General features: G+C 32.3%; 2 protein-coding genes across 5 annotated transcripts; both read right to left on the bottom strand.

The window, feature by feature from the left end:
• Positions 1–1,397: 1,397 nt before the first annotated feature.
• LOC110993304 lies at positions 1,398–4,252 on the bottom strand. The gene is made up of 2 exons (XM_022259514.2): positions 3,998–4,252; positions 1,398–3,888 (listed from the first exon to the last, which is right to left on the bottom strand). Exons 1-2 carry the CDS (start codon positions 4,055–4,057, stop codon positions 1,468–1,470), a joined length of 2,481 nt encoding a protein of 826 aa, XP_022115206.2. The 5' UTR covers positions 4,058–4,252; the 3' UTR covers positions 1,398–1,467.
• A 73-nt stretch (positions 4,253–4,325) lies between these two features.
• Positions 4,326–9,991, bottom strand: LOC110993112 (lactoylglutathione lyase). 4 transcript variants are annotated; one of them, XM_045629660.1, is made up of 9 exons: positions 9,973–9,991; positions 9,917–9,936; positions 9,655–9,727; positions 9,315–9,538; positions 8,843–8,953; positions 8,073–8,200; positions 7,003–7,998; positions 6,178–6,918; positions 4,326–6,106 (listed from the first exon to the last, which is right to left on the bottom strand). In XM_045629660.1, the coding sequence occupies exons 3-6, from the start codon at positions 9,721–9,723 to the stop codon at positions 8,074–8,076; spliced, it is 531 nt and encodes a 176-aa protein (XP_045485616.1). In that variant the 5' UTR covers positions 9,724–9,727; positions 9,917–9,936; positions 9,973–9,991; the 3' UTR covers positions 4,326–6,106; positions 6,178–6,918; positions 7,003–7,998; position 8,073. The 4 variants fall into 4 exon arrangements, with proteins under 4 accessions (XP_045485616.1, XP_045485614.1, XP_045485615.1 ...); XM_045629658.1 differs by having other exon boundaries at positions 7,003–8,200; XM_045629659.1 differs by lacking the exon at positions 9,973–9,991 and having other exon boundaries at positions 7,003–8,200; positions 9,830–9,936.
• Positions 9,992–10,903: the final 912 nt, after the last annotated feature.

The raw sequence follows: 10,903 nt of genomic DNA, 5'->3' as shown, positions 1-10,903 counted from the left end.
AATAGAATTGACCGTTATGTTGGACTGAGTGGTTGTCATATTATACTTTATTTTATATTTTTCTTTGGTACTTAACTGTGTCTTCTTTATAGGTGTTTCCAGTATTATACGGCGAAACGTAGCTGAATGCATATCGAATATGGTTATGTTGATGATGGTGTCTTTCACACCTGGTAAAAAGAGGAGGAGAGGGCAAGAAGCATCAACGTGTGCACTTTCGATTTGCTGTTGATTGGGAATAAAGTAAAGGAAATCTATACCTACAGTAGTAGTAGAAGGAAATTCTAACAGTAATAAAACTATTACAAATTACTCGTCAAGATTTGATTCTTGATTTCAACGGATGAAAAGACATTTTTTATTTTACCATGGATATCAAACTGGACCACAACAGTATTAATCAACACCATTGCAGTCACAAGGATATCAAACTGGACTGCATGCCGAGTTACCATCACCACCGGAAGCTACCTATTCAGCGAACACTACAATATTTAATGATGATAGTCGAGAAGAATTACAATTTTGCCTTGGTGTGAAATGAATAACAGATTAACATTATTATAAAATTTGTATTACTTTCCTCAATGTAATACCAATCATTTCAATTGAATCTAGAGGGTTCCTGAAGTTGGTATTCACCAAATAATAATTCAAGTTGGCCATTAATTCTAATAAAATTAAAAAAATTTTTTTTAATCTAACAACAACTCCCTATATTCCTGCATAAAAACTGACCATCACTATTTCTTAATGCTATAAGAGGAGATATCCAGAATCTTCTATGGTTTCTAAGTTTAATTCGGCGCTGGCGAAATAAAAGCACACGGTCGTGTGTGTCCATTGCGACGGCATATACCTATACCTTCTTGCATAGCGACGTCCTGCATAGACGCAACGCAGACAATGCGTCAATCAGATGAGACGCCGCACCGCAACGCATCAATAGGGTTCTCCCTTTTCTATCGCACGTATCAAATAAACTTTTTCATTAAAACATAACGCTTTTCATTTATTGACCATCTTGACAGCTTGTTTACGACTAATAATATACGATAGGTGACGATGGTGCGTTTTGTGACAAATACCAAAATTTCCTACGGGCAATGTAATCTAAGAATAATGGCACACGTGTTAATGCAATTAGAAATTTCGGCACCTCAAACGGTTAGTTTTGTAAGCTGATTATTAAAACAGTTAAGTATGTTGTTGCTGTCTAAATATGAAAATATTTCTTCGAAATGAAGAAAGGCTGTTGCGTTTAACAGACTGAATAAATGTATGGGTTTGTGTTAAATTAAACGTTATAAAATAAAAACGTCATGGAATTATAAAGAGTTTACACGTAGTTACAATAAATTTAAAAACCTACTTTAAGGAAAAATTAAACTGATACCTAACACTTTTAAAATATAATTTTAATTTTTAATTAAATCGTACACACATTCTTATGTAAAAATGCGAGTTCTAGTTAATAGATTTTGGCGGTACTACATTATTTTTCGTAATAAATGGTCCGACTCCTAAATAATTAGAGCTAGAGAAATGTGGATTGGAAAATGGGTATTCTATAGACCTGGTATTTAAAACTTTAACCGGTAACTCGGAGGTTTCTTCGTTGAGTGTATTTGTATTTGAAACTGTAGTATTTATTACTTCTTCCACTTGATTTAAAGCCCTTTTTGTAGCGTTTAGCATTTCTTCCGGATTTAAATTCGAAGCTGTACGTAGTACGCTTTTTATATCATTTTCTATCGTTGCTTTCTTGTCTCCCAATTCATCTATCATCTTAGCTTTCACTAACGCACCGTTAGTAACAACAAGTTTAGATATTTCCTCTTTTGCTAAATGTTTTAGATCTTGCGATGATTCACTGATATTAGCAACTTCAATTAACTCTCCATATAATTCGGTCGGGCTGTTACGTAAGAATGGTCTTTTTTGAAGAATGTTTTGGACGTTATACTTATACGTTTGATACGGAAGTCTATACTTGACATAGTACAGAGGCTTATAAACAAACGATTGTGGACGTTGTAACGCAAACGTTAGCTCAACTATACCATTTTTATTAGGTGCGATGTTCAATTTAGCCCCATTCGTCATAGCTGGGCGATACAAATCGATCAACTCTTTAGAAATATTAGGATTTGCAAGTGTGTAATCTGTTATTTGAGCTCCTGTTTGATAATGTGGAAATTGATTTACATTTAAGATATTATTCGGTAAATTTGTCATGCCGCGATACTGAAAAGGATTTTGTAATATTTCCTGATTTTGATGCCAATTTGAAAATTGCGGATTAGAAATTTGTTTTTCTATAAACGTATTTGAAGTTTGAAGTTTCAGATTAGGGTTGAGAGGTGCAGTTGGATAGTATTGTTTTATTCGGTTAAAGTAGTTCTGATTCAAATATTGTCCTCCATTTTGACTCACTTGCGGTTGCCCTTGGTCATAAGTATACTTTACAGTTTGAATATTCATCGGAGGCTTCATATTAAAACCATTACTTTCATAACTAGGCCGTACACCCACATTTTGATCAATATAATGAACATTAAAGCCCGACTGCGGTGTAGGTATATTCCTGTTGACGTCATTGTCTAAAAAAATTGGAAAGTTTGCATTAAGGCGTAAGTCGTTGTCCCATGGTATATTGCCTGTCTGATCCGCAATATTCTTATTCACTTGTGTCGCATCTCCATTATTGTAAACGGGTTTCATATTGAACTGGGATGTAAACAAAGGAGTCGGTGCAGTGTAGTTGTTTTCTAGTAAAGTGTGATTTTGAGTTTTAAAGATACCATTCGGATGGTTCATTACGTCTTGAGGGCCTGGTATACTCATATATCCTGTAGGTTGATTTAAAACCGTCATAGCCTCTACTAAGCCCTGACCTCTCGTTAAGTCATTCCAATTCCCCGTAATATCTCCATTATTTACTGTTGAAACTAGGTGTCCAGAATGAGGCAAATTTTTATTTACAGATACAGACGTGTTTGGTCTTAAATGTTGAAGAATATTCCATAAATTGTTTTTATCTTGAGGAATCGGTAATCCATGATTTTTAATCATGTCAATGTACTTCGGCCTAAAACTCTGAAGTATAGTCAAGGGATCTGGGTTTTGGTTGCCATTGTTCACTTTATCATCTTGAACCTGTTGAAATAAATTACCTTGCGCTGAAGGCGGTAGAACACTGGGGATATTATTTTTAACTTCTGGCCAAAACGGCAGGCTTTTGAAGGCATATTCGGTATTCGGCTTATAATTTTGGAGTAAGTTTATTACATCACCGTTTTGTGGATACGATCCTAAGATATCAATTATATTAGATTGGTTGGTTAATTGATTCGAGGACGGTAAATTATTTATCTGCGACAAAATATGTGGACCTCGCCAAGGTGCATTTCCATGATGCAAAATATTATTACTTTGTACATTGCATTTACCGGATTTTAGACAAAAGCTATTCATTTGTAGGTAAGCAGTATTAATGGCATTAACAATTGCTTTGAAAAGTGTTTCACAGTCGGGATGATTTATTGTTGGCAATTGAAATTGTAGGCCTATACTTCCCTTTAGTGTTTCTGGTAGAATTCCAAAATGTGAATCACTTCTGAGCACCTCTTTCTTCTCTCTGTGATTGAAGTTTTCAATTATTGTCTTCAAATGCGATGTATGGTTACCGGTGATTTCATCACTTCCATAAGTTGAGTTTAAATATTGAATCGTACTGTCTAATACTTCTTTGAAATTATCTGGACTTAAAGTCAAACTTGTATCATCAATTAAATTTTCTTTTAAGTATCTTAATGTATCCAGTAAAATCTTATTGCTTGGACATCTACTATTGGAGTTTTCATAAAGTTCCTGTGGATCACGATCCTATAAAAATCAATAAATTTATTATATATGCGGCAGAATTAAATTTTAAGTGAAATACACTATTTAATAGTCGTTGACGTAAACTTTTCTTCGCTAGAATAAAAAATACCTCTTTCTTTAGATAGACCGGAGCAACACCCATGAAAAAAACAAAAAATCCCAGGTGCATGATGTTACCTAGCACTTTAACCACGGATGAAGCAAAAATACCGCCAACAGGCCAATTGCTAGAGTACTCGTATCAGCGTGAAATCACGTATCATAATTGCTACAAATTCGCGACTGGTGTAAGTAATTATAAAATCACAAGCTCAAGATTATACCCCTCTGATATAAAAATATATTTTACATTTCAGTATGATTTCATGTTATAAAGAATATCATTGCATAAGTATTCAAAAGGGATAGTCGTATTGGTAAGAAATAAAACACAAAAATAAAAGGATTTGACTCTGTTATTTTAGGTTAAAACAGAATAGAATTATAATATACTCTTCTGAAGTACTTTTTCAATACTTAATTCTACTAATTTGTTTGCTCTTTTAACACAGGATTCAATACTATCTGTGTTGATTTTCAAAAGTTCTTCTTGAACTTCTTTTTTAATAAGCTCTCTTTGTGTCTGACGAGAGATATTTCTTTTTTCTAATTCCATCTGAAGATATTTCATTCGTTCTATAAGTTCTTCTGCCAAATTAAGATATCTTTCTTGTTCACTTGTTATATCAATATCGTTTGCACTTTTGTGATTCAATATTGCCTGCAAATATTTTTTAAAGAAATTTGGATCTTCTGTTATACTTCTAGTGTTGTCGTCATTGGGCGAATGTTTTAGCTGCAAAAGCAATTCTTTTAATTTATCTAATCTATCCGTTTTTATGCCCTTTCGAATAATACCGTGGCCAATATTTGGAAATAGAATAAGTAATTGCTTATAAATGTCATTTTCTTTCTTCTGCTGATCAGTGGCAGTTCCATGAGTTATCGTTTCTATAATATCGAGGAGATTATCTTCGTTATTTAATTTATTTTTACCCACTTTAGAGTCATAGATTTTTTTAATAATATAATCCATCAATTCCTTTTCGGTATTTTCAGAATGTTGCATTTTATTTTGGCGATGTCTTCCAATTGAGTTTTTGATTTTGGCTATTATATCAATAATTGTGTCTGGCGATAATTTATCGGGTATACGTTGCTTGGTATCCTTAATGTCTTGTTCTACTTCCTTATTAGCGATTTCGTCTTTGATTACATGTAAAATAGAATTTGAATCATTTTCTCCAGATAATTCAGGTGTCGTATTGGAATTTTTGAAATAATTTGTTAAAATAGCTTTAATATCATCATCTACTACATAAAAATTATCTTTTTCAGTGGGGATAAATGTATCGTGGTATACAGGGTCAGACATTTTAGATTTTTCTGATTCTGGAAATACAACGTAAATTAGGAATGGCTTTCCGTTATTATGATTTAAGTATTCTTCTACAGGTATATTTGAGAATACAGGAACATTTGGATCTACTTGTTGTAAATATGGAATGCTATCACCCATAACATCGTTTAAAATCCTTTTTAAAGTTTCAAAGTCTAACTTCGTTCTTAAACTATGAAGCTGTGTCCTCTTTTGATTTAAGATATCTTTGCTCTTTGTCATGTCTTTAATATTGCCGGTTATAGAACCTTTAACAACTTGAAGCCCTACTGGGTTTAAAAGATTTCGATTGTCTCTTTCTGTCTGTTGCTTAGACTTTGCTAAGTTATAATCGATAATTGTCCCGAGTATGCTGTCAGATGTGTTTTTTTTTGCTTCATGGATATTTTTCTTAGCAGTAACATTTGAGACCACTGGATTTACACTTTCTTTTGTGTAAACTTTAGAGGGAATTAATAAATTACTATTTCCTTCTATAGTTGTTATAATTTCTTGTGAATTGTCTTTGTGTACAATGTCTCTTAAATTGTTTAACGATGTAGACGTTACTGTTGGATCGGTAAAAACTTTTGCATTTACTGACAAGTTTACGGTGGGTGTTTCCTTACTGGGCTCAAGTTCATTTATCACAGCAAAATCTAAACTTCTTGTTACATCGGATATCTGTTCGTTCTTTTCACTATCAACTTTATCTGAACCATCAAAAATATTCTTTATGACATCTGAAACTGCATTTGTTGGTGGGTCAGTGTCAAGATTGATAACACCAACGTTAGCGTCCTGTAAGAAATAAATATTAAAATTATTCATCAACTAAAACAACTGGTACATTTTATTATTATTTAACTTACCGATGTCATAAGCAGTTTCCCCAGATCTATATCTATATTATCATCAGAAATCAAAATCTTTACTTTGTTTATTATATCCGAATTTACTTGTCCTTCGCTGGCTATGAATTTGACAAATGCAATAATAAGATTTTTAATGCGGTCTTTTGCATCAACATTTTGTGCTTTTATGGCATAATATATATTTTCAGGCACTTTATACTGTATAAATAAATTGTGTATTGCTTCTTCAATACGAATTATATTTGCAAATTTCAATCTCGAATTTCCAACGTTTTCGTTTTTTTCAATTACATTTTGGCTGGGATTTTCGTTTTCGTCGTAGTAAATGACTAATTTTCCATTTCGAATTTGTTTACCGCCATTTGAAGCCGTAAGGTTCTGTATAATTTCATTTAATATATCTGCATTTAATTCTCTTTCTTTAGTTCCAAGTATACGTACAGCACCGTCGGTCTGTATATTTTTGTTTGTTTGTAAATGTATTTCATTTTGCGATTCAGACTCAGGATATACACCTTTTATTGTATGGAGTAAAGTAAAATCTGTACTAGTTTTGTCTTTATCTTCCAATTTCGATGTTCCCACAGATTCGCTTGTTAACATTTTCATCAGCTGATCATAGTATCCACCATCGTGAACTGTTCTCGCCTGGTTGTTAGGTACGCTGAAAATTCTTGAAATCGTGTGCTTTACTTTTCTGGATTGTGTTTGAGATTCATCACTGGCGTTTCTTGCATCCTATTATAAATAAATAGTTTAATATTGAAATTACCTAAGTTTCTGTCATAAACAACAGATTTTATTAGAATATTTAATTCTTACCAAAGGATTAGCGGCACTCAAAACTACGTTTATAGCGAGTACGTAGCACAACGACTTCATCTTTACAACAACAAATTGATCTGATACTAGAACAAATATATAGTCTGTCACACGTACTGTGAAAAATCATGAAAAATCATGACATGGACGTTTAAACTAAATTGCCGTATAATTTAGAATAAACAGAATTTTCAGCCAATTACAATTTATTATATTGTTAAATTCTATACAGTGGGACGTAGGTATATGTTTGTAAGAGTCACAAAACTGCAGATTTTGCTTTATACAAACAATTAAATACAAAAATTAGCCACACTTAACAATTACAACAATTAGTTTGACTGAGTCGAATTAAATTAAACTAATTGGCGGCTACTGGTGTCGAAAAATGCATTATTTCATATAATGAAGATACAGAGTTAATCTTTCTGAATCACACTAAAACTGCTGTATCGGGTTTTTGAATGAATTGATGATGGGTTGTGGAAAGGGTGATTTGCTGGCACCATCTAGCGATTGCTTACCGTAACGAAATAACATGGTTCCTCCACAAACTTAATCTATTATCTGTTTATGTTATTTTGCTCTATCTTTCTTAAATTCTAAAATAGTTTCGAACTGCTGGGTCCTTGAATTAAAACACAGCATGATAATCAACAAGTTTTATATTAGAGACATGTTATAAATGTGCAAATTTTACATAAAATATTTTATTTTCGTTACGTTTTTTTGAAGTTACAGCTATTTATAAAATCAAGTGTTTATAACACATGTATAAACTTAATATCTGACACTCTATTTATCATTGGCTCACAATAAGCATCTTGACCATACCAAGATACAAATAATTCATTTATTTGTAAAATCTAATACTTTACAGTATTGTCAATAATAGATAATGATTAAAAGCTCAATCAAAATGTCAAGTTTGACATTTTGATATAACTTATTATGTACATGAGCATCTCTGTCTAGAGTACAGTACTTTCCTTATATGTTACTGCACTTATGTGATAAAGGGTCTCATAGTGTTAAAACAAAAATTATTTGTATCTTTTCACAACTCGTATGTTACTGGCTAACACAATTAGCATTGAAAATCTCGATCCAGTAGCCATCCGGATCCTGAATGAAGGCCAAACCCTTCATTTTGCCATCCTGGGGTTTTTTAATGAACTTCACATTTTGCTCTTCAAATCTGAAACAAAATTAATAAGTAAAATTGATTTTATTATTCTTCTCATAGTGCCATCTCCTTGCGAATGTTGGCGTTGTCAAAGCTAGTTTAATTTTAGATGCCGCGTTTCTAATCAATGACCTTGTGCTTTCCAAGCTATTGTCTTAGGTTTTTTAAGACCCAACCAAGATATGCATCTACGGCCAGGCTTCATTCTACCTGCCACTGCTTGTATGATTAGTCGAAGAAGCTCGTATTTTTTGGAGTTACGTAAAACGTGTCCGAAATACTCAAGTTTCCTTTTTTTGACGAAATTTTCAGAAGGTGTTCTGCGCTTGTCTGATTTTTGAGGTTTGATCTCATTTATATAAGAAATTATAAAATTTGTTAAACTACTATTTCTCAAACTCAGTTTCAAAACCTTGCTTGCATAAGCTAATCACTAAATTTATATCATACAATACATTTAATACTGAAACATAATGATGCTTAATCTATTGGTAAAATAAACTAGACCAAATTACAATTAAATAATGTCATGTATCCACAGCCTATTGTTTTATCTTTGCTGAGTGGTTTAGTAATTATTGATAAAGAAGGGATTTCTAAAATAATAAGCTCATTTACTGGAAATCTATTATAGATGTTAGTGGTAGCAGTTACCTAGCGCAAGCAGCATCAACATCGGGGACCATGATTCCAATATGTCCAAACCCACGAGGATCTGAGTTACCATTGTGATAGTTAGAATCATTATTCTCAGTGCCCCAATTGCTGAAAATTTATATCATAAATAACTTATTCTTGGGCTTCTGTGGGAAAGAAACCGACTGACTCAAAAACCTAATATAAACAATTTTATTAATTTTATTTATAACTCTTTAAATTTAAATCAAAGATTTTTTATAAACACTTCGATGGTAGATAAAAAGGTCAAATGTGATAATATTTCTTATCACACCATGATTATAATTTAAAGTCTCCAAATTCATAATATATCTGCCAAAATAAATGCCACTATTCTACTCAACTATTATATTTTTTTTAAATTAATATAAAAAATATCATAATTAGTTCATTATGATTAAATGTCTACTTATTGCAATGTTCAGGTGTGCGCATTTGCAACACTTACTATGTTAGCTCCAAAGTGGCTTTTCTTGACATAGCCCAAGAAGTCCTTTCTTTTTCATCTAATGGTATTTCATTGGAGTTTTCATATCCCATGAAGAATAACGAGAACTTCATTTCTGGAAAATGAAGCTGTTTTAATAAGGTCATACCAAGTACTCCAGTGTAGAATGGTATAGACTTTCGTGGGTCCTTGATGCGGTACATGGTTTGTTGAAAAATAAACTCCTGGAATAATTATTATAATAAAAATTTAATTTTTTTTATCAATGGTTTGTTTTTGTAAGAAGACAAGTATTGTAAGGCTAAGTAATGTATAAAATAATAGTAGAAGGTTTACAAACCTTTGTAGCAGGATTTGGAGTTTTACATAACGCCTCGATTTCTTGGGGTGAAAGTCCCTGGTTCGCCATGGTTCTAAAAAATAAGAATCAAGGATTGAAATCTAAGGCAAAGTTTATTTTAAATACATTTAATCGGGTTATTTATTAAGAACTGATATAATAAGTGTATTTTTACCAGATATTTTAAGGTGTACACGTTATTAATAAATTGTGGTCTATTCCAAGTAAAATCTGTTAATAAATTAATGATCGAACTACTTACTCAGTGAAGCGAAAGATAGGCATTTCCTATATAAGAAGTTACTCTATGAAGATAGGTAAAAAATTAAAAACACCGACCACCGTTTTAACTTTAATGTCACTGTCTAACAAACCTTTATAGTTTATGCGTCAACTGTCAAGTCAATGGAGAAATCATTATTGTTAGTTTGACCTAAGTAATAAACTATTCTTGGTTTAAGTATATGTATTACATATAGATCTATTAATTACTTTTTTATTTATAATTATGTATTAGCCAAGGTTTACGTTAGTAATAGAAAATAAATTACATAAAATTTTAATATAATTGCGTATAATATTCTACTTTACTAATAGGGAACTTCTCAATATATTGGATATATTTCAACCAATGTTGATTCCTGTTTTGTCAAACTACAATAACAAACATTAAAGAGTTGTCAAAGATTATTGTTACAGAATAATAATTGTAAAATGGCTGAAATAGCAAAGTTTTTATTCACCTCTTTTCCTATTTTCCACATAAGCAAACTCACAGCAATTAGCATGCACAGCAGTATGTAACAATACCATTTTTACTTACAACAACTTAAGCCGGGTTCACATTTGTAGCATGTTGACTTACACGATCAGTCATATCGTATCTAGTATTTGTATCATAAATATGGACACTCATTTTGTCCATGTCGTATTTTTAAGGCGTATCTTGTAAAACACGCGTCCATACATATCAAATACTGTATCATGTCAGTGGATCGGCTTTCGCTTTACAAATATGGACGCTCACTTTTCTTCCGATGTATCTTTTCCTGAGGCGCGTGTCTTTCAGTGTACATTTCCCTTCTCGTATTCGGTTCAGTCTAGTCTTCGTTCTCAAAAGGTTTAGCCATGTCAGTAATTGCTCACAGTCTAGTGGTGACTTGCCCCTGTTAACACCGATCGTGATATGCGTATCGGATACGAGGTGTATCAAGATACGCGGTTAGTGCGGATCGGGCCGTATCAGATA

Source organism: Pieris rapae, chromosome 9, assembly GCF_905147795.1.
Source record: "Pieris rapae chromosome 9, ilPieRapa1.1, whole genome shotgun sequence".
Taxonomy (NCBI): Eukaryota; Metazoa; Arthropoda; class Insecta; order Lepidoptera; family Pieridae; genus Pieris; species Pieris rapae.
Note: the sequence above shows the minus strand (reverse complement) of the source record. Positions and strands in the feature narration are given on the sequence as shown.